Source organism: Armigeres subalbatus, chromosome 3, assembly GCF_024139115.2.
Source record: "Armigeres subalbatus isolate Guangzhou_Male chromosome 3, GZ_Asu_2, whole genome shotgun sequence".
In the NCBI taxonomy this organism is placed as follows: Eukaryota; Metazoa; Arthropoda; class Insecta; order Diptera; family Culicidae; genus Armigeres; species Armigeres subalbatus.
Window position 1 is genome coordinate 28665428 of NC_085141.1, and position 24808 is coordinate 28690235.

General features: G+C 40.4%; 1 protein-coding gene across 1 annotated transcript in view; it reads right to left on the reverse strand.

Moving 5' to 3' along the window:
* Positions 1-3168: 3168 nt before the first annotated feature.
* The window catches only part of LOC134226605 (PAX3- and PAX7-binding protein 1), a 28219-nt gene continuing 6579 nt past the window's right edge, over positions 3169-24808 (reverse strand). Inside the window, exons 5-8 of the mRNA XM_062707482.1 lie at positions 5208-5858; positions 4413-5148; positions 3895-4218; positions 3169-3833 (exon numbers count right to left, since the gene is read on the reverse strand). Coding sequence (XP_062563466.1) covers positions 3779-3833; positions 3895-4218; positions 4413-5148; positions 5208-5858 — 1766 coding nt within the window. The 3' untranslated portion in view covers positions 3169-3778. The remainder of the gene's footprint in view (positions 3834-3894; positions 4219-4412; positions 5149-5207; positions 5859-24808) is intronic.

The following is a 24808-nucleotide window of genomic DNA, read 5'->3' on the forward strand; positions in this document are numbered from 1 at the left end:
ATGACCCTCCCACCCCCTTTGTTAACTTCCCCTGAGGATAGAGAATGTGTGTACCAAATTTGGTTGAAATCGGCCAAGTGGTTCAGAAGTAGTTAGCGAACATACATACATAGATTGGTTTTTATATATATAGAAGAAGATTGTCATTATCACCAATCGGGCGTCTTGTTGATAGTAGGATGGCAACTTTCTGTTTCAAATTTGGTATTTATTCCGTTTATTTTTTCAAAAAATCAAAAATCCAAAGTAGCCCCCGGAGTCAAAAGAAGCCCCGCACGACGGTATATATAGAATAGAATATAGAATATGGAATAGATAGATATCGATAGGAATTTTGACGTTAATATTCCTCTCGATACCAAAAGTGATATTGATAATGCTCTCGTATCTTTGACAAATTTAATTGTCGAAGCTAGAGGCATTGCAATTCCTAAATGTGAAATTAAATTCAACTCCATTATTATTGACGACGATCTTCAGCTACTGATTCGTCTTAAAAATGTGAGGCGAAGGCAACACCAAAGAACTCGCGATCTCGGGTTGAAAGTTATTTGGCGAGATTTGCAAAATGAAATTAAAAAACGTTTCGCTATTCTGAGAAATACCAACTTTGTGAATAATGTCTCGAAGTTGGATCCCAGTTCGAAACCATTTTGGAAATTAACGAAAATTATTAAAAAACCTCGAAAGCCAATTCCAGCGCTTCGTTGGGAACTAATTTGGATGAAGTGAGATCTATTATGTACTAGAAAATTTAAAAATATGAAAGCCCCGGGTGATGATGGTATTTTCTACATACTTATCAAAAAACTTCCTGAGAGCTCTTTATCCTTTTTGGTTAATTTATTTAACAAATGTTTTCAATTGGCATACTTTCCAGATAAATGGAAAAACGCCAAAGTTGTTCCAATTTTGAAGCCGGACAAAAATCCAGCTGAGGCTTCTAGTTATCGACCAATCAGTTTGCTCTCTTCAATAAGCAAACTGTTTGAAAAAAATATTTTAAATAGAATAATGGTTCATATTAATCACAATTCTATTTTTGCTGATGAGCAATTTGGTTTTCGCCATGGGCATTCAACCACCCATCAGTTATTAAGAGTTACGAATTTATTTCGGCTCAACAAATCTGAAGGATATTCGACTGGAGTTGCTCTTTTTGATATAGAGAAAGCATTTGACAGTGTTTGGCATTAAGGTTTGATTGTAAAATTGAGGAATTTTAATTTTTCTCTGTACATTATTAAACTGATCCAAAATTATTTATCAGATCGCTCACTGCAGGTAAACTATCAGAATTCTAAATCTGATAGATTACCTGTGTAAGAACTGGTGTTCCCCAAGGCAGCATACTAAGGCCCATATTGTATAACATTTTTACTTCTGACTTACCTGATTTACCACCAGGTTGTCAAAAATCTTTGTTTGCAGGTGACACGGGCATTTCTGCCAAAGAGCGAAGCCTTCGTGTCATTTGCAGTAGATTGCAAAAAAGTTTGGATATTTTCTCCACTTACTTGCGAAAATGGAAAATTTCCCCGATAGAACTTCCGTGTTTCTTGAGAACGGCTCAGCTGTTCCATCTCCTCGAACTCCGCTTCTTCCAGGCGACGTTTCTTTTCCTGAAAAAGGCGGGTCTGCGGTCTCCGCTTCCGCCTATAACGTTCCACGTTCTGCCGGGTACCTTGCTGCAGCTCGACCGCCCGCGCTGCGTTCTTCTCCTCCAGAATTTGTCCGCACTCGTCGTCGAACCAATCGTTCCGTCGACTTCGTCCCACATACCCGACGTTGTTCTCCGCTGCGTCGTTAATGGCTGCTTTGACTGTATTCCAACAGTCCTCAAGAGGGGCCCCATCGAGCTCACCCTCTTCCTACAACGCTGCCTCGAGATGCTGCGCGTATGCAGTGGCGAAATCAGGTTGCTTCAGTCGCTCTAGGTCGTACCGCGGCGGCCATCGGTACCGAATATTGTTGATGACGGATAGTTTTGGGCGCAGTTTAACCATCACCAGATAGTGGTCAGAGTCGATGTTAGCGCCACGATATGTCCTGACGTCGATAATGTCGGAGAAGTGCCGTCCTCCAATCGAAACGCGGTCGATTTGTTATTCTGTCTGCAGTGGTGATCTCCAGGTGTACCGATACGGAAGGCTGTATTGGAAGTAGGGGCTGCGAATGGCCATATTCTTGGAGGCGGCGAAATCAATTAGTCGTAGGCCGTTTTCGTTCATCAACCGGTAAGCGCTGAACCCAATAGTCGGTCTAAACTCCTTCTCTTGGACAACCTGAACGTTCAAATCTCCTATGATAATTTTGACGTCATGGTTTGGGCAGCTGTCGTACTCAGGTTCCAGCTGCGCGTAGAATGCGTCCTTATCATCATCAGTGCTTCCGGAGTGTGGGCTATGGACGTTGATTATGCTGAAGTTTAAGAACCGGGCTTTGATCCTCAACCTGCGCATTCTCTCATTGATCGACCACCACCCGATCACGCGCCGTTGCATATCGCCCATCACTATGGAAGTTGTTCCCAGCTTGTGTGTGTTGTCGCAACTCTGGTAGATGGTATGATTACCTCTAAACGTTCGCACCATCGATCCCTTCCAACAAACATCCTGTAGCGCTACGATGCCGAATACAGTCCTTGAGCACATCGGCGAGTATGAGTGTGCTCCCGATGGAGTTGAGAGATTTTCAGTTCCACGAACCGAGTTTCCAATCGCCAGTCCCTTTTCGTCGTAGTGGTATTCGCCGATGGTTCCGGTCCGTACTCTCTTGTTGATTATTCGTTGCGTAAGTTTTTTTAAAGGCTGGCTTGCAGGCCATGACACAAAACCCCCTAAATTTCCGGAGGACCATTCCTCCTTATTCCCGGTTGACCATGGTGCACAGTTTCACTTAGAGTCCCTCGCTGGCACTCGGACGATGATCAGCCGCCCCCAACATGGAAAACAGACGCTGTTGTTAGACGCTCCGGCCGCTCCTAACATGGAGATCAGACGCTCGATCAGATTTCTACCTCCGGAGAGGAGCGATTGGCTGCCAAGATCAAACAACCTGGAATATGACGATACTTTCGGTTTGCCCCGATCTACACTTTGTGGACGACCATCACAGCCTAGCCTAAATTTGGAGTTTCTTTCCCAAACAAGTAACCGTTTTTACAACTAGTGCCTCAACTATTTTATTTTAGAAAATTTTAGAACTTGGCTTATAATTACTATTTTTTATTTGATTGAATTTACTACCACTGATTTTTAAAACTATAGGATTGCATTTCAATTATTCTGAGATTGATCATATGTAACGGTCGTTCAGAAAAAAAACAATGTATTTGATGGAAAACTTGCAATCTGAAAGTACGTAATTACGCTTCAATAGGCAAATTCTTGTGATGCATCCGGTAAGTGGGAAGATGTTTGAAACGCCATAATTTTCTATACCAAGAGAAGTATGTTAAATATCAACTTACCTGATTTTGTCCATAATTAAGATACATTCCTTCCGCATATCGGCGTCAATCACAAGTTTGCAGAGTGCTACGTAATATCCCATTGCCCTTTCTTTTCAACACTAGGTGTTTTTGTTCCTTATCAATAAATTCTAAGAACATAATCTTAACAGTTGCAAAAACTTTAGGTATTTCTGTGTGTAAAAAGCTGTGAATTAAATTTACACACTTCAATAAATTAAATTCCTAACCTAGTGGATGACTAATTGTAAGATAAGGGCTCCCAAAGATCCAGGGTCAAATAGGGCATCGTTTCTTAAGTGGTTTTTAAGAAACAACATGCAAACTAGCTAATATCTTTTGCAGTTTTTCAAGCAATTCTCTGGAATAAGAATGAAAAATCGATTATCTTCGGAAATTGTGACACAACAACAAACACTTACATATGATTCCCGATAGCGGGATCCAACTGACTGGCGACGTGCTGCAGCATAGCAATAAATTGCGTCATGCTCTGCATTACGGCCGATCCGGCCGTCAGCCAAACGCGCGGCAATGTGTAGACAATCATCGACGCCTTGTTAATGGCATCGGTCGGCGTGCAAACACGCATCCCATTCAGGAGGTAGCGATTCAGCAACGAACCAATCGCCAGTTCAGTCAGGGGTCCGTCCGCGATAACACCCTGCCAACAAGTTATATTCCGGAGTAACTTCAGTCCACTGCAGAACTGCCGTTGGAAAAATGACGATTTTGCTTCCTGCAGTCTGCAATGATAATTGTGAACGTAAGTAGTGAACGGTGATTCAGGGTATTTGGATCAAATATAACAAAGTAAGAAAATAAACAAATCATTGAAACAAATATTCTTTGTGGCCAAATGAAACTATTTCAAAATGTAATTACAAATATATAAAAGAAAGTATAGAAATTACTGAAGAAATTCAATTAAAATACTTACTGTTTTGGAAAGACTGGAATGAAGACGTCGTTATCGATCGCCAGCTTGAGTTTGTCTAGAATTGCCTGGAAAAGCAACCGCAATTGTTTGCAGGTTCGTCTCAGCGATGGATAATCCCGGCTCAATCGGTTGATCAGTCGTACCAGTTTCAAGGTCTGCGTAGTCGACAACGGATCCCAGACCTGTTCGATTAGGACCGTCAGTTTTGGAAGTACGATTTTCTCAACCAGCGTTGGTATCAAACGAACATCTGGGTCTTCGGCCAAACTCGATTCGGTTTCGCCGGGCTGTCGACTGTACAGGCAGCAACTTCTATACCATGCTTCTCGTTCGAAATCGATGGTATCTTCCCCACTGACCGGGTTCCATGCGACGTACTTTATACGAATCAATGGACCCAAAACCTTCGGTATACAAAGACTAACGTAAGCATCTTTGTACGAATCCATCTCTGCAGTGCGCCAGTTTTGAAACCGGTCTAGAATCTCTTCCACTTCGCAGAATTCTTCTCCTGCATCGATGAAAATTTGTCTTGCTTCCAAACCTATCTCCTTCAGCGATGCTTGATATTGGGACACCTCAATGTCGGCCACCTCATCATCACTGGACATTCCATCCAAGTGCGAATCAGACGTTTCGTTCTTCTCACGATCCCTTCGACGACGCGTCCGTCTACCCTCTCGTTCTGCGGCGCGTCGAACGCGATCCGGATCGTCATGCTGTCGTTTGATACCCTCTGAGAAATAAAAGTAAATCGATTACTATCTAACCAATGTGGGCAAGTAGAAAACTAACTGTTTGCATCGGCCATTTCTTTGGCTTGATCGCGCACGTCCTGCCGTCGACGTTCGATGAGCATGCTGGAAAACTTAGCCATCGTTGTTATCGCTCGCTGTTCCAGTGCCACAATCTGCGGTAACTTTTCGTCTAAGCACTCCACCAAATCGTTGACGTAGCACTTGATTTCCTGGTAGAACCGATACTTGGCCGCAGCCACCGGTGCTTTCTGCTCACTCTGTAGATGGTCCAACTTAAGTACTTTCACCTCCTGGGTGATATTTTCGATGTCAGTGATATGTTTGTAGTTCAGTTCCTTCGTGATTTGAAGTTTTTCGCTCAACTGCTTAAGGATTTCCTGAGGCATTCTTGGGCCGGACGCCTTCTGATCTTTTCCAGCGGTAGCTACGCGCGAAATGAGAGCAGCTGAGCCGGCCTTGGTATTGGCCTTCGTCAATCCGGACGTTTTTGCGTATGCTTGCTCCAGTAGAGCGCCGGTAGAAAGGATGCTGTCTTCTTCGGTTTGATAGGACTGACTGAAACCTTGGATCATGTACTGCGAGATGACTGATTCTTGGTGGGCGGATACCAACTGGGCACCAGTAACACCTTTCCGTATTTGTTGGTTTTCCCATTCTTTTGTTTCCATGTCGGAATCTTCTGCAGAATCTGGAATAATAGAAACTCGTTTAATCAAACGGGCAAATCACGAAAGGGATTTAATATTCTAGTTTTAGTTATCATATGGAATGCTTTGTGCTTTTGATTTATACCCACACTTGTACAGTGGTATGCCGGGTACATGTGTCCACTTGACGTTTTTCATACAAAATGGCCAACTTCGAAGATCAAGATCTTGGTTGCTCGTGACCAGATTTAGATGAAAAGTTGACTAGAGCTCATATTTCATAATTCATAATTCAAGTTATATCTGAGCTCTGGTATGTACCCCGAAGTTTCGATCTTATTGATTCACAGTCTGAAAAAATATTTCGGCTCTTTATCGAAGGTATGATGTTATTCGCCGAATGGAGATCTTACGGTCCTGTACTATTCCCCAGAAATCCATACCCCAGAATTCCATTCCCCAGAAAACCAATCGGCAGAATGTACCATTCCCCAGAAAACCAATCCCCAGAATTCACCGTTCCCCAGAAAACAGGATATATAGATGTACCGTGCACGCACCATACTTTGCGCAGTTAAGGAAATGCAAAATTGAATCAACTCGTACAACTTACAGAAAGTAGCTATCTGCCTGAAATAGTTTCCATGCTGTAGTATTATTATCATATTATTGTTTGAGAACTAAATTTGGTACAAAAATTTGAAATAAATGGTAAATTGAACTTCAAAGCAGACCCCTTATAATATGCCTAACTTTGCGCACATAACTTGGAAAATTTCTAACATGAAGCAAGCGTCTATCAAACAATTTTTCATCCAAATTTTATTTTTTCAGCTAATACTACTACAGGCATACCTCGATAGTACGTACCCTCGATAGTGCGTACCCTCGATAGTACGTACCCTCGATTGTACGTACATTTTACCTCGATAGTACGTACAAAAAAAAATTTTTTTTTCGTTTGATTTTCTGTAAGATTTTAGTTAAAATTTTAATATGTTTTGATCAAGGCACATGCGTGGGGTCCTTCATATGCCACGAAATAATTTTACTTCTGATTTAAACATCAGCTTATAACGAATTTAGTTGCAGAACTTTAAAAAAGCAGGGTGTCATAAATATTAGACAATTTTACATAGCACATAATTCAAAGAACATCTGAAACAGCTGATAACATTCTCTAAAAATATTATCAGCAATGATTGAAATTGTATGTGTATGGATGTATAGACGATTTTCTTAGAAAGCAAAATAGCTATCCACTTAATTGAATAATTATTATGTTTATGAATTATTTTATCTATTAGGAAGTTAGTTGCAGTTCTAGAGCCCGTCTCCATCTATTAATTCACCTAATAGACCAGAGAATATTCCCCCGAGGAAAAAATTAAATCCATCATGAGAACAGTGTTTCTTAAAAAATTGCGACAAGATGTTTCATTGATTAATTCAGTTTACAGTAAGTTAAGTTCCAATCTATCCACTCGTAGGTGACAACATTTTTCTTGCGAAACAAATTAGCAGCGTTAAATACTAAAAAAAAGGATATTTTTTGTTGAACAATTATTTCATTCTATTTATTTTGTTATGTTTTTCAGTTACTTATTTATTTGATATAATAATTATGGTCTATTCCCATATCGGCGGTGGCGTGCCAGATTATTTTCATCCAGCGGCAGTGGCGTGGCAGCGTCATTATTATTTTTATTTATTCAGACTAAGGCCGAAGTGACCTGTGCGGTATATAAGAGTCTTCTCCATTCGGCTCGGTCCATGGCTACACGTCGCCACCCACGCAGTCTACGGAGGGTCCGAAAGTCATCTTCCACCTGATCGATCCACCTTGCCCGCTGCGTACCTCTCCTTTTTGTGCCCGTCGGATCGTTGTCGAGAACCATTTTCACCGGGTTACTATTCTGGCTACGTGCCCGGCCCACCGCAGTCGTCCGATTTTCGATGTTTCGCGGATGGTTCTCCCAGCAGCTCATGCAACTCGTGGTTCATTCGCCTCCTCCACGTACCGTCCGCCATCAGCACCCCACCATAGATGGTACGCAGCACTTTCCTTTCGAAAACTCCCAGTGCGCGTTGGTCCTCCACGAGCATCGTCCAGGTATCGTGTCCGTAGAGGACTACCGGTCTAATGAGCGTTTTGTAGATTGTCAGTTTGGTATGGCGGCGAACTCTATTCGATCGGAGCGTCTTGCGGAGTCCAAAGTACGTACGATTTCCAGCCACTATGCGTCTCCGAATTTCTCTGCTGGTATCATTTTCGGCAGTCACCAGTGAGCCCAAGTACACAAATTCTTCGACCATCTCGATTTCGTCACCACCGATGCAAACTCGCGGTGGGTGGCTCACATTGTCTTCTCTTGAACCTTTTCCTATCATGTACTTCGTCTTCGACGTATTGATGACTAGTCCGATCTGCTTGGCTTCCCTCTTCAGTCTGATGTAGGCTTCCTCCATCTTCTCAAAGTTACGTGCCATGATATCTATGTCGTCGGCGAAGCCAAATAGCTGGACGGACTGATTGAAAATTGTACCACTCGTGTTAATCCCTGCTCTTCGTATTACCCCTTCCAAAGCGATGTTGAATATCAGACACGAAAGACCATCACCTTGCCGTAGCCCTCTGTGCGTTTCGAAGGGACTCGAGAATGCCCCTGAAACTCGAACTACGCACATCACCCGATCCATCGTCGCTTTGATCAACCGTGTCAGTTTATCCGGAAATCCGTGTGGCAGCGTCATGCCGCTCGTGTTTTACAAGTCGTGAATCAATTACGTGCATTCGAAATTTTTAGTTCCTCCAGAAATTTCTCAACAAGTTCCTCCAGGAATCTTTCCACGCCTCCTTTCCCAGAACTTTCACCAGAAAATAATTCAGAAATTCTCATGTAACTCCTCCTGGCATTTTCTATGAAGTTACTCCAGAAATTCCGCCAAGATCTCTCTGTTAACCTTCTGTCTGTGCTCAAAAAAACTTACTGTGCTCTGGGGTCAAATTGACCCCAAATTTGTTGCTATAACTTTTTAAATGTTTGGCCAATTTTGGATTTTTGGGTCTGTTTCGAAAGATAATTTAATCATCTTTCAGGTCATTATCAATGATTGACTTTTGGTGGGCGGGTACATCGCGGGGAGGAGTTTTAGTGAACAAGGGTACAAAAACAGTGATTTTTCATGATTATTTTGCTTATATCCGAAAATCCTTCCCATTTTGAACTGCACCTTTTTAAAAAAAAGTTATGCAGGAAGGCATGTGCTTTGGCATGAGGCGTTAATAAGTCTAGAACTCGGCCGCCAGGTGGTGGTATATTTGAGCTCATTATTTTAGACTACTTAAGATATTCCGATATATATAGAATTCTTCTCAGTGTAAATATTCTTATAGCACAAATTTAAAAATTGGAATAAGTGCTCATTATATTGAGCATCGCTTTGTAGTGCTAGACATCCTGAACAGTGTTGCCGAATACAACTTGGATGTAGGTATGAGGGATCTCAAGCTAAAGCAATCTATATAATAAAAATGAAATGGTCTGTGTTCGTATCCGCATAACTCGAAAACGGCTGGATGGATTTTATTCATTCCTTCAGCAGTTACATTCGTTATAGTTTCCGACGGGTTTATATGATATTTCCTCAGTCGAAATCATTGGTAAAGTTGAGTAGATTGTTAAAAACTAAAGTAAAGATTTGTATGGGATTTTCGCATAGGCAGTTCACAACGCGCAATTTCGCCTACTATGCAGGACAACGTCTGCTGGGTCGACTAGTATTTCATACATGCAAGAATATTACAAGAACACTAGCGCCGCCTATTTGTAATTTTTCTTATTATTTACTCCGTCACATGACAGTCCATTCTTACCAGACGAACTTTGTTAAAGACGTCATCTTTACAAATTTCAAATTTGTTTGATAAGAATATTTACAATGAGGAAAATTCCATATACATATCGGAACTACTTGAGTAGTCTAAAATAATGAATTCAAATATACCGCTACCTAGCGACCAAGCTCTTAACTAATCAATGCCTCATGTCAAATCACACGCCTTCCTGCACCTTTTTGAAAAGGTGCAGTTCAAAATGGGTAGGATTTTCAGATATAAGTAAAATAAGAATAAAAAATCACTGTTTTGTACCCTTTTTTTACAAAAACCCCTCCCTGCGATGTATCCGCCCACCTATAGTTAATCTTTGATAACGACCTGAAAGATGATTAAATTATCTTTCGAAACAGCCCCAAAAATCCAAAATTGGCCAAACATTTAAAAAGTTATAGCAATTTCAATTTGGGGTCAATTTGACCCCAGAGCACAGACAACGTAAGTTTTTTGAAAAAAGTACACTGTAGCGCATATTTTCAAGATTTTTCAAGCGAATTTGCACCTAGGAGACAGATCTCGGCGAGTTTTACCAAACTACCAAAAATTAGGAGAATCGGTTGAAAACTAAAAAAATGGCAGCCACTCAAAGTGGCCTGGGGTCATATTGACCCCAGAGCACAGACAAAAGGTTAATTACTTCGAGATCTTCCAGAAATTCCCTTTGAATTTATTCGAAAACTCATGTAGAAGCCCTCGATAGGCATCTCCCACTCACGCCCCGGAAATTCTTCCAAAAATTCCTTGAGAAATTTGTCTGCAAACTGGCTATTTCTCCAGATATTCTTCCGAAAATTTCGTCTAAACTCGTTTGTAGCTACCTATACGACCTCCTTTTGACCCCGGACTCATAGAACATGATTTTATAATGAAACCCGCATCAAACCCCAGGCTGCTGGACTACCCCTTCGGGGTGGGTACGAAAGATCTCTTTTGGTTCCGGGTCTCAGGGCGTGCGACGACGGATTTCGGAATCCTAACACAAAAGCGCTACTCTCGTTTAAACGATGTATTGCCTTCTCGGTGGTGGTGGCAGAAGAAACGGTTGGTATGCACATTGTTGGTTAGGTCGGGTACTTCCTTCGGCGGGCTGGCTTGCCCACACCGGTAAGGTGGAGGTTGCGGCTTGTAGCTTCGATGAGATATGGGCGGGTATCGGAAACGGTAATGAAGTAGCCAACGATCACCTGGAAGTAGGCTTCAAAGAACGGTGGCGGCGAATGTCGGATGATGGCTACGGTAACTCTCCGGTGGTCGCTTCTACTAGGCTTCTAACCGACCCAGATTGCTACGGCTTCTACAAGTGTTGGGCGGGTTCTTGCAACACTTCGGGACAGAATCGGTGTCCCATTCTTTCAACTCTAGCTAAGGCCGAAGGACTCGGAAGGACTTAGGACTCTAGCTAAGGCCGAAGGACTCGGAAGGACTTAGAATTCGCACACGTTGAAGAATATGGCTACTTGGCTTCTCTCGCGTTTATTCACCATTGTTACTGGTTTGGCTTTCAAAACTCTACTACCCTTCTACTCTTCAACGGCGAGCCCCTTCCCGCCTCAAAGCCCAACGCCAAAATCTCTTTTCCCTTCCGTTTTCGATTTGCCGATATCTTGCCCACTCAGCCACCCAATCGACTGTCCAAGCGTATTTTTTTAAATTGACCGTTGGCGCAGTACTTAATTTAATGGCAATCCCAGGATTCCAAATTTAAAAGTACTCGTCGCAAAGCGTCACAGCATGCGTGAAATAATAAAAATGACAATTGTACATTGCTTCCGTATTGAGTGGTGTGCCCTTGAAAACGCGAGTACTTTCAAATTCGGATTCCGTGAGGATTGTCTTTAACATTTATTTGACTGAATTCCCGAAATCATGATTTTAAATACACACAATGTTACTCGCCGTTAACAACCTTTAAAAATTCATCTGGAAATCATTGAAAGAATTCTCCCAGAAGAATCAGCCGGAATTCTTCAAAATTCTGCTGGTATTTAATCTAAAATGTCTACTAAAAATCATCCAAAAATCCCTTCATTTTCCGGTTTCCGAGATTTTTTTTCTAGAAATTAGCAGCAAAATCTTAAAACAATAACCCCGGAAATTCTTCTAGAAACCCACCCAAATTTTCTTTCAAAAATTCCCCCACAAATTCTCCAAAAATTACTCCGGAAATTACTTCAAGAATTTCTCTATAAATCCCTTTATAAATTCCCCAAAAAATTTCTTCATGAACTCCCGGGAAATCGTTTTGAAATTCCCTCAGAAATTTCTCAAGCTGTTGTGCAGAGAATTCGTTCAAGAGATGCTGCGGGAAGTTTCTTTTTAGGAAGAGTTTTAGAAGGAATTCTTATGTCACGTCACGTCACACTCTTTGGCCACAGATCAACTCTACGCTAGCTGCAGTTGTGAGTAGATCGCCATCCAGATTTAGATTTTAAGACTTTATTGACAGACATCGCCTCAATTCGTCGAGCTGAGTAGATCGGTATATGAAAGTAGGCCCTCCGGGCCTCTTATGAAACCTTCGTTTTTGGAGTAAACATATAGCCTTTTCGTTACACCTTGGTGTACGAGAAACGTTAACACGATTCTAAAGATGAGGATATTAAAAAAAAACTTCGAATGTTCTCCCGTTTTTACATCTTCGAAATTTGTTTTGTTATTTTTATACTCATCATTGTGTTAAGTACCTATATAATTACAAATCATAATAAACCTTTTCATTCACATAAAATCTATAGGGGAAATCCATAAAATACGTCACGTAAAAATGTAGCGATCTATCAACCACGGCCAATTGTCGCTTTTTGTAGTAGCATGCATAATTATGTACCATGTGTAACATATCCTTAAAATATTACTCCTGCAAATGTCACGTAATTTATGGATGTTCTGAAGTATTAAAATACAGTATTTTGTAAAAAACATGTCACATGCATAAATAATTTTGCTCCATGCTACATGTAGGCACCATTTCAAGAAAATCTGGGTCCTGTTGGTCCCTTGTGTACTATATCAAATACAAATATGCTTATAGTATAGAGCCTTCTATCGAAACTTTGACTTCCGGGTGGTTTTATGATCATTCTGCTATTCCTAAATAAACAAAAAGGCAAAAAAAAATGTTTTTGTTCGAATTTATTTTTGCTTCGATAGTACGTACGCTTCGATAGTACGTACACTAAAATTTCGCAGGTGTACGTACTATCGAGGTATGCCTGTATTACAATTCATGTTCATTCCATTTGTAGGCATATTTGAGCATACTAGAGATGATAAGGATGCCCAGCATTATTTTCTTATGATTCGACATACTTTGTATGTTTTCACGTCTGTTGGTGTATGTACAGCATCATTTATGTACATTGGCCATAGCTAACAAAAGTTCTTTTTTGCGTAAACACTATTCCAACGAGGTATATCATAAATGTTGAAAATATCGAAGAAATACGAGTTGTGCGCAAAATTTGGTACACTGTATTGAAAAATTGTTCCTAACATTGCGCATCATATATTTTAACGAAAAATGTAAATAACTAACCAAATTCTCATAAGATGGCTTCGACAATATTATAATTATTGGGTCCATGTGTAATCAGTTGTCAACGAATGTAATAATTTACAAAAAATACAGTTTTTCGAGTAAACCGTCACTTGTCATTTGTGCTAAGAACACGCCATTTTGGTCATTTTCACTGTTTTCAGTACAAGTTTCGACTATTAAAATGAAAAATGTGTCATTTAACAGCGAAAAAATGCATGCACTTTAATGATAACATGTATATTGTGCTGACAAGCTATAATTATATTTCGAAATTCAATTTATACGCACTCTATTACAAAAATGCGCAAAGTTAGGAGCTGCGCAAAGTTGGGTACGTGCACGGTACATGATTTCATTTTCTTGGAATCATTTGTCTTGATAAGTTGAATGTGCAAGGGCCATTGTGGCACTATAGTTTCAAATACAATGTTGTTTACCCAAAAATAGGATGTAAATGAGTATTAGTTGTTTTCCGTGCAAGCTACACAGCCTGACACCGACAGGACGTTGAAGACGTCATACCGTCAGTAACCAGTAGTGTGTGGGCATAAAAGGAAGAGCAACTAGCACGTCAGAAGCTCGTTAAAATGGTGGAATCAGTTGCTGCTTTGCAGCAATGCTTGGCGGCGACAAGAGGTAAGATCGAACGTATCCGACGCGCGATAGAAGCTGCGAATCAGGATCATGGTAAGTTTTCCTATCATGCTCTTAAATTATATGTCGAAACTGTTGTTGCTGCATACAACGAGTACAATTCTTTGCAAAATCGGATTTATCTTGCCGATCCGATGCGGCGAGAAGAGTTTGAGCAGACTTACATCGAGTTCGAGGAGATTTACGAATTTGTTCGAATAAGTCTCGCTGAAATGATCCAAGCGCACGAAGACATCCAAAAGGAGACTGTGGAGCAACAGACAAAGCTGATTGAAGCTCAGCCGCCTTACCAGCTGAACAGGAATGAGATGAGAACCCAACAATGTGTACCATCCCTTCTACTACAGCAAACGCCGCTGCCAACTTTCGATGGTCGCTACGAAAATTGGCATAAGTTCAAAGACAGATTTAAGGATATTGTAGACAAGTGTACTGGAGACTCGCCAGCTACTAAACTACTTTACCTGGATAAGGCGCTAGTAGGCAAAGCACAGGGTGCTATCGACCAGCAGCCATTGAATGACAATAATTACGATGGGGCATGGAGGATATTGACCGGCCTGGGAGGCCACGATGGAACATGGAGAGCTCCCGGAATATGGTAAAACGATGGATTTTCTTCGAGAGCGGTGCTACATGTTGGAGTGGTGTGAGTTGTCTGTTAACACACTCAAAAATAGAACTCCGATCAACCAACGAAACGGAGTTTTAGCTCCCTCAAGCAAGGTGCATGCGGCTACCGTACAGCAAACGAGTTGCGCTGTATGCAATAACGACCATATGATCGATAATTGTGAAGTGTTCAAGAAGATGACGGTGAACAGTCGTTACTCCAAGGCAAAACAACTAGGTCTATGTTTCCTGTGTCTGAAACGTGGACATCGCACGGCCAATTGCAAGGTTGAAGGAAGTAGATGGTGTGGGTGCAAGAACAAGCACGCCTTGATGCATCCGAAGGACAAGAGCGAGAACGTTGAAGCATCAGCGGCCAAGCTTGAAATGGGTCCAATGGCCGGTAGTTCCGCAAGCATTGGAGAACCACATATCGTCGCGAAATGTGAAGCCTCTGTCTCGTCGAACGAGTCCCTGAAGCAGGTGCTATTGGCAACTGCTATTGTTGATGTGATTGATTCTGGTGGAGCAGCGCACAAGTGTCGCGCGCTGCTAGATTCCGGTGCAATGGCAAATTTCGTGTCGGAAAGAATGAGTGATGTGTTGAATTTGACAAAACGGTGTGCGAATGCATCAATTATCGGTATAAATGGTACCAGAACAACTGTGAAATTCAGGGTCAATGTTACTGCCAAGTCGAGGACAACGGATTACAAGTTTTCTTTGGACTACCTGGGGCCTGTAGCATAATCGAAATTTTACTAACAATATTAGTAGAGTAGCTTGTAACTTGTATTTTTCAGTTGCATAATGAATCTACACACGCAAAAAAAAGCGTTCCCGAATTCGTGAACAAGCAAAAATACACCGTGATTTAAATCATGGATTCGGGAACACCAGTCACGTTTTCAAGAACGTTCCAGAAAACGTGACTGTATTCCCGAATCCGTGATTGTTGTTCACGAAAAAATACACCGTGAACTCGTTAGTTCACGAATTCATGAACGCTTTTTTTTTGCGTGCAAGTATCAATTTTCAAGTCTAATATTACAAGTAAAGCGCACTAATAATATTAGCAGAATTTACAAGTAACTGTTGCATAAAGAAAATACAAGTACAAATTATTAGCGTTGGCTTGTAGTTTCTTTTACAAGTATGAATGGTGCTGTAATTTAATTTACAAGTCGTTTTTATTTTATTATTTCAGCTGTGTAAAGCAAATGAATCATTTGTTTGAGAAACGATTGTACGACATTACGCGGTAAAACATTCCGCGGTTAACCTTTTCGTGGTGTACCAGTTCGCGGTCTACCACTTCGCGTTCAGTATCATTTCGCGGTTTATATCATTTGGCGGTTTACCATTCCGCGGTTAGTACTATTCCGCGGTGAAACTTTTCGCGGTCAATACCAATTTGCAGGTTTATTTAACTAATGTTACAAGTAGTTCAATAATGTGTTCTTTAGCTTTGTAAAGCCTCAAAATTCACCTAATTATTATGAAAAGCGAATAATCATTGAGTTTACATTCTTCTTCTTTTTCTTCTTCTTATTGGTATTATATCCCCACACTGGGACAGAGCCGCCTCGCAGCTTGGTGTTCATTCAGCACTTCCATAGTTATTATCTGCGAAGTTTCTAAGCCAAGTTACCATTTTTGCATTCGTATATCATGAGGCTGACACGAATCCAATCCGAATTGCCTTGACCGGCACCGGGAATCGAACCCAGCCAGTTTACATTAGACTTATATAAATTCAAATCTCAACAAAAACAATGTTTTGAAGCAAAACATATTTGCAAATACGACTACCGGCACCGCAACGGGGATGACAATGGGTCTGGGGGTGAGAATTATAGACACTATAGGTTCCATAGACGAGCGCATGCACGGTTGGGTCATTTCGATTAAGTGTGTTTTTCCACTTTTTCACAGTGTACCAGGCGAATTTGACGTCACACGCTCCATTGCTTGGATTGCAATCGTGACGTCATGCTCGTTTGGCTACACTAACTGACAGTTCGTTTGGCTACACTCGCCTTCGCCTCAGCTCGTCTATGGAATCTATAGTGTCTATAGTGAGAATGGGTCATCACTTTCACCGGAAGTCTGGAGGTCGAAGAGCAAAATCGTCCAAAAAGGTCTCTTATATTTTAGTCTTCTTGCCCTCAATCCAATCTAAAAGCATTCTAAGTGGTTGAAATAGTGACCCATTCTCAACCCCATTTGACCCATTGTCACCCCCTACGATGGTATGTAAAGAATGCGAAACAACACACTTCGCCTTATACCGGGCAAATGAAAACATTTAAAGAAAGCAAAACCTAACATTTTGCGTTATACCGGGCAAATGCAAACATTTGAAGAAACAAAACAACACACTTTGCCTTATACCGGGCAAATGCGAACATTTAAAGAAGACGAAACAACACATTTTGTCTTATACCGGGCAAATGCGAACATTTGAAGAAGACAGCACATGTTATTTCGCCTAATGCCGGCTAACATTTAAGGAAGATACATTTTGCCTTATGAATAATTTTCAGTTTTTTCATCTACTAAGTTCTACCAGAATACCATAGCCTTTTAAGGTATTAAGATAGCGAACTTTATCATATGATATAGTGTATCTTGGTGACAAAGCTCACACATCTAATTATCATATTGACAATAATGTATATGTCTTTTGGAAATAACATAAAATAATGCGTAAAAGAAAAGAGAAAAATAATTGAAAGGGAAACACAATGAAAGAAACGGCCATATAAAAAAGAGAAAATTAAGAGTTGGTAGAAAAGAATGGCAAACTCTTAAAAATACAAAAAAAAAAGTTAATAAGATAAGGTAAGTTTGAATACCGCAAAACGGATCACCGCGAAATTGTAAACCGCGAAATAGTATATACCGCGAAACGGAATACCGCCAAATTGTATAAACCGCGAAACAGATTACCGCCAAATGATACAGACCGCGAAATGGTACACCGCGAAATGGTTTACCGCGGAATGTTTTACCGCGAAATGTCGGACAACCAAAATGACATTATTCAAACGTGAGTTGTTATACTGAACAATCTCGGGTGGGGCCATGCATCTTGCCCTATTTTTGATAACAATCATGGGAAAGAAAGGAAAAACTACTTGAATATTTAATAAAATTTGATGCGATATTATCAGCAGTAAGTATTTTGAACTTAAATTTTAAATTATTGGTTTAAAAAAATCCAAACTCGCATAAGTCTCGCAAAACACGTAAATTGAAACCCGCAATAATTAAAATCCATGTCAATCTCAAAATCCACATATAAAAACCATGTAGAAAATCACTCCAATACCATGCCAATACCACGAAACCGGATTAAATCAATAAATTAAAGAGAGAAGGATAATAAATTCGTTTTTCGTGTATACCTATCGCAGTATTCTATGCACAAACTTGCAGAAAAACATTAATAAATCACCTGTCATAAGACGAGTTTATACAATCCCATTGAATTCCACCACTTAATTGTATCTTGACAGATACGTATTTCGACCTCAACAGTAAGGCCGTCTTCAGTGTCTCGTACTTGACTCGACTCGACAAGTCGAGTCAAGTACGAGACACTGAAGACGGCCTTACTGTTGAGGTCGAAATACGTATCTGTCAAGATACAATTAAGTGGTGGAATTCAATGGGATTGTATAAACTCGTCTTATGACAGGTGAAAAAATTCCACTAAAAAGCTCAAAATAATTTTCTTATTAATAAACAAATCATTTCTCGCCGCATTGACAGTGAACTGTCGGATGAATTTTGACAGGTAAATGAACCTGACAGACTTGTCATTTCAACCTTACTAATAATAGAGATGAGTGACATTTAGCGCTCGCACACTAATGTGCACTTCGGCATGTGTAAAAACATGTTTGTTTTCCTTCTGCTCATAACCTCAAAAATGATCGGGTCATCACAATGATTTCAAAAGAGTCAAAAAATATATGGAAATATACTCATTTTTACCCAATCTTTGCTGAGTTGCACCATCTAGGAGTGTTTGTTTTCCTTTTATCGCCACTCACACATTCGGACGTGAAAATCTCAATACAAGTACTAATATTATTAGTTGGCGAATCAATTTTATGCAACACAAATTACAAGTACTTGTAATTTTTTGACTTGTAACTTGTAACTTGTAGCTAATATTATTAGTCTGATTATGCTACAGGGCCCTGGTGGTACCTCGTATAACTGGAGCATTACCTTCGTTGAGGCTCGACGCCCGAAGCTGGGCGATCCCTACCGAAGTGCAATTAGCTGATCCGAGATTCTACGATCCTAGCCGAATAAATATGTTGATAGGCGCGGAAATATTTTTTGAGCTGATGCAGATGGGGAAGATTCGAATGGCTACGGAATTACCATTGCTACAGGAGAGTCATTTAGGATGGTTGGTGGCTGGACCAGTATGGAATGTTCGAAACGTTGTGAGTGTTCAGAACTACCACGCAGTTCCCACTAATTGCGGTGATGAGAATTTGAACGAGCAACAATCAACGCGATAACAATCTAACCATTGTAGAAGGATGAATGTGAACGGCATTTTGTGACTACATATGCTCGGGGTGAAGATGGAAGATATGTGGTCAAACTTCCGTTCCGCGAAGGTGCTGGTGAGCTTGGCGATTCCCGAGTGCAAGCGGAGAAACGGTTCAAGGCCCTAGAGAACAGGTTGGAGAAATATCCTGATACGAAGCGGAGGTATGGAGACTTCATTCGCGAATACATCAAACTCGAACACGCTAGAATTTTAAAGGATAAGGAAAAGGATCCTACGGGGGCTGACTATTTACCACATCATTGCGTTTTCAAACACGACAGTTCGACAACGAAATTACGTGTGATGTTTGACGCATCTGCAAAAACCTCATCCAATTTATCTCTGAATGACGTGCTGCTGGAGGCGCCTACTGTGCAAAGCTCGCTATTTGACATCCTACTACGGTGGCATCTGCACCAGTATGTCGTCTCAACCGATGTACAACGCATGTATGAACAAGTCAAGATAAATGGTGCACATACCAAATACCAAAGGTGTTCATGGCGCGACGAGCGGTCTCAACCGTTGTTAGACTTGGAATTACAACGGAGACTTACGGGGTGGGTCCTGCAGGATTCTTGGCAACGAGATCATTTGGCTCATGATGAGCGAGAAAGTTTCACGGAGGCAAGCGATATCATCCTGAAATGCTGCTATGTTGACGATGCGCTTGAAGGAGCGGACACAGTGGAGAATTCGAAAAGGCTTCGCGAGGATCTACAAATTCTTTGCAGCGACTTTGGAGGAAGAAACTTGATTGGGATGAAGCAATCCCTAACGAAGAACTGGAAATCTGGCAAAAATTGAGAACGGAGCTATGTGAAATAAGCAATATGAAAATACCAAGATGCATCACAGTCGTGAACCCAACTAATTTTGAGTTACACGGATTCGCGGATGCATCCCAAAGAGCTGTATGTATATTTGAAAAGTGTGAATGCTGAGGGAGTAGTTGCTATGAAGCTGATCTGCGACAAGTCAAGAGTCGCTCCGCTGAAGGAGCTCAATCGAGTGGACAATGTAGTGCCGTGCAGCCGTGTTATTGGCGGAACAGTTGAAAATAGTGCGCGAAGCCTTGGAACTTGACTTTCAACGTATAGTTCTGAGGTCCGACTCAAAAATAGTTTTGTGTTGGTTAGAAAAACCGAGCTCTACCCTGCCAGTATTTGTTCGAAACCGTGTTATGAAGATTCTTGATTTGACTCCAGATGTCGAGTGGAAGCATGTTGGTACAAAAGACAATCCTCCGGATTTCGTGTCCAGGGGGGTCCAACCAAAGGAATTGATGAGAAGTGAGTTGTCATTCAGACCGCATCGTGCTTTCGTGCTGTGCGGTTCTTTCTCTCGTTGCGGAAGGAAGCTTCTTAGCGCTATTTGTACCCACTGATCCCGTTACGATCTTTGCAAGGACCCGTGCCTTCGTTTTACGTTGGACCCGTTTGCGGAAGTAAAATTCCGACAAGCGGTGGTAATCCTGCAGGGACACCGTTCTGGGAAAAAACCTCTTAGAAGGTCACGTCTTCACGCTCAGCAATGAGCAATAATAAAAACAAGAGGAAGGTGGAGTCTCTGAATTCTCCACTTCCTTCTAAAAAACAAGGTTTCAAGACCGTCCAGCCAAAGCGCGTAAAAAATAGAAGGAAGCTGGAGAATTCAGATATTCCTTCTAACTCTAATATCGGAGATAATTCTTCTCCAATCGAACTGAGCAATCAGTTCGATTTGATTAATGATGAAATTGAGCAAATCGAATATACCTCTAGCCCAGGTGATTCGATTCATGCGAAAAAGCAAAGGATTCCGCCAATTGTGGTATCTGTTGCCGAGTTTTCTGGCTTCCGGAATGAGATTTTGAGTAACCTTCAGGGATCAAGGTTTCATTTCAGATTGCTAGAAAGGGTGACTGCCGCGTTTTGCCGGGATCCTTTGACGATCGCAAACGTCTTCTTCAGTATTTAACTGAGAAGCGCCATAAATTCTTCACATACGACGACAAAACTGAGCGATTGTTCAAAGTCGTCTTGAAAGGTCTTCCCAGTGATGATAAATCACTGGATGAGATTAAAATTGAAATTTCTCAATTACTTGGATTTTCACCAGTCCAAGTAATTAAGATGAAAAAGAAATCCCACCCTGGTACTTCCCAGAGGGGCATTTCTCAAGAATTTTATTTAGTTCATTTTAACAAAAGTGAACTAAATAATATGAAAAGTATGGAAAAGGCCTGTATTATGTCCCATGTCCGTGTTACATGGGAACATTTCCGCAGGCCTGGGGGAAATTTCAAAAACCCCACCCAGTGCCGTAAGTGCCAAAAGTGGGGTCATGGAACCAAACATTGTCACATGGATGCTAAATGCATGATTTGTGGTGGAACCTCTCACGCCAAGGACGCATGTCCTGTGAGAGAAGATTCCAATAAATTTAAATGTGCAAATTGTGGGGGCAATCATAAATCCAATTTCTGGGAATGCCCTTCACGCAAAAAGTTTTGAATTCCGTGCAAAATTGATGACGGGAAATTCCAATCGGATCCCAGATTCGACGGGTAGAAATTTTCAAACGCTCAAATTTCGAAACCAGTTACCGGTCGAGCAATTCATACCCACCACAATTCACAAACAAATTTTGCCGCTCGTCAACGGGTAGCAAGCACGTAAATTCCAATTTTTCGAATGTACCTACGTATGCAAACATCGCTGCTGGTAGACAAAATTTCGCTTCTCAAAATGAGGTTTATACCCATGTCCCAACGGAAAATAACGGTCATGTTGCCGATTCAGGTAGCATGACTGCTTCCGATTTTGATTTTTTAACTGAACAATTGCATCACATGATTGATGCAATGTTCAAAGCAAATACCATTCCTGAAGCTGTTCAGGTTGGTATAAAGTACACACAAAAAATTATTATCGGACTCCGTTTTAATGGATCTAAATAATTGTGTGAAAGTTCTAAATTGGAATGCCCGCTCTCTAAAGGGTAAGGAAGATGAATTATTCAACTTCCTAACAGTTCATAATGTGCATATTGCCATTATAACTGAAACCTATTTAAAACCAGGGCTCTCCATTAAACGAGATCCAAATTATTTTATCTACAGAAATGATCGTCTTGACAGCGCCTGTGGTGGGGTCGCCATTGTCATCAATAGACGTATCAAATATAAATTATTTTCTTCGTTTGAAACCAAAGTTTTTGAAACCTTGGGAGTTTCTGTTGAAACAAATTTTGGTCAATTTTCCTTCATTGCAGCCTATTTGCCTTTTCAATGCAATGGGCAGCAAAAGAATTTGTTGAAAGCTGATCTTCAAATTCTGACTCGCAACAAATCAAAATTCTTCGTAATTGGTGACTTTAATGCCAAACACCGTTCATGGAATAATGCTCAAAGCAATTCCAACGGCAACATTTTATTTGAAGATTGTTCTGCGGGATATTATACTATTCAATATCCCAATGGCCCAACTTGTTTTTCATCCACTCGAAATCCTTCGACAATTGATTTGGTTTTAACGGATTCAAGTCAGCTGTGTGGCCGATTGGTAACTCATGCTGACTTTGACTCTGATCACCTTCCTGTGACGTTTGAAATCTCACAAGAAGCCATTTATAATCCAATCAGCTCTACTTTTAATTATCATAGAGCTGATTGGGATTTATATAAAACGTATATCGATAGGAATTTTGATGTTGATATTCCTCTCGATACCAAAAGTGACATTGATAATGCTTTCGTATCTTTGACAAATTTGATTGTCGAGGCCAGAGGCATTGCAATTCCAAATTCAACTCCATTATTATTGACGACAATCTTCAGTTACTGATCCGTCTTAAAAATGTGAGGCGAAGGCAATACCAAAGAACTCGCGATCCCCCGTTGAAAGTTATTTGGTGAGATTTGCAAAATCAAATTAAAAATGTTTCTCCATTCTGATAAATACCAAATTTGAGAATAATGTCTCGAAGTTGGATCCCAGTTCGAAACCCTTTTGGATATTAACGAAAATTCTTAAAAAACCTCAAAAGCCAATTCCAGCGCTTAAAGAGGGAAATAAAATTTTATTTACAAATGGCGAAAAGGCTCAAAAACTTGCTCAGCAGTTCGAGAGTGCCCATAATTTTAGTCTAGGTCTCACTAGTCCAATTGAGGATCAGGTTACACGAAGCTTCGAAGACATTCTCAACCAAGATAATATTTTTGACCCTTCGTTGGGAACTAATTTGGATGAAGTGAGATCTATTACTAGAAAATTTAAAAATATGAAAGCCCCGGGTGATGATGGTATTTTCTACATACTTATCAAAAAACTTCCTGAGAGCTCTTTATCCTTTTTGGTTAATTTATTTAACAAATGTTTTCAATTGGCATACTTTCCAGATAAATGGAAAAACGCCAAAGTTGTTCCAATTTTGAAGCCGGACAAAAATCCAGCTGAGGCTTCTAGTTATCGCCCAATCAGTTTGCTTTCTTCAACAATTTGGTTTTCGCCAAGGGCATTCAACCACTCATCAGTTATTAAGAGTTACGAACTTAATTCGGCTCAACAAATCTGAAGGATATTCGACTGGAGTTGCTCTTCTTGATATAGAGAAAGCATTTGACAGTGTGTGGCATGAAGGTTTGATTGTAAAATTGATGAATTTTAATTTTCCTCTGTACATTATTAAACTGATCCAAAATTATTTATCAGATCGTTTCACTGCAGGTAAACTATCAGAATTCTAAATCTGATAGATTACCTGTAAGGGCTGGTGTCCCCAAGGTAGCATACTGGGGCCCATTTTGTATAACATTTTACTTCTGACTTACCTGATTTACCACCAGGGAGTCAAAAATCTTTGCTTGCAGGTGCCACAGGTGTCTCAGCCGAAGGGCGTAGCCTTCGAGTCACTGGTAGTAGTTCGCAAAAAAGTTCTGATATTTCCTCCACTTACTTGCAAAATGGAAAATTTCCCTGAATGCTTCCAAAACTCAGCTTATAATTTTCCCACATAAGCCGAGAGCTTCTTATTTGAAACCTTCTAGCAGACATATTGTCACTATGAATGGGGTTCCAATTAATTGGTCTAGCGAAGCTAAATATTTAGGACTTCTGCTAGATCAAAAATTAACTTTTAAAAATCACATTGAAGGCCTTCAAGCCAAATGTAACAAATATATTAAGTGTCTATATCCACTTATAAACAGAAAATCAAAACTTTGTCTTAAGAACAAACTTTTGATTTACAAACAAATTTTTAGACCTGCCATGTTGTATGCTGTGCCAATATGGACTAGTTGCTGCAATACCAGAAAGAAGGCACTTCAGAGGATTCAAAATAAAATTCTGAAAATGATTCTGAAGTTGCCACCGTGGTATAGTACCAATGAACTTCATAGAATTTCTAATATTGAGACATTGCAACAAATGTCCAACAAAATAATTTCCAATTTTAGACAAAAATCGTTGCAATCTTCTATTGCAACGATTAACTCCTTGTACCCTTAGTATAAAATAGGTTAAGTTTAATTTAAGTAGAAAACATTGTAATTCCTACATGGTTCAATTCAACCAGAGGAAAAATTCTAACTGCCAGAGGCAATTGAAATGTATTAATAATAACTAAAAATATAAAATAGCAAATAAGGATGATAGTGTTAAGAAAACACGGAACACCTAGTCTAAGAGATGAATGCATGTATTAGATAATTACCAAATAAAATTAG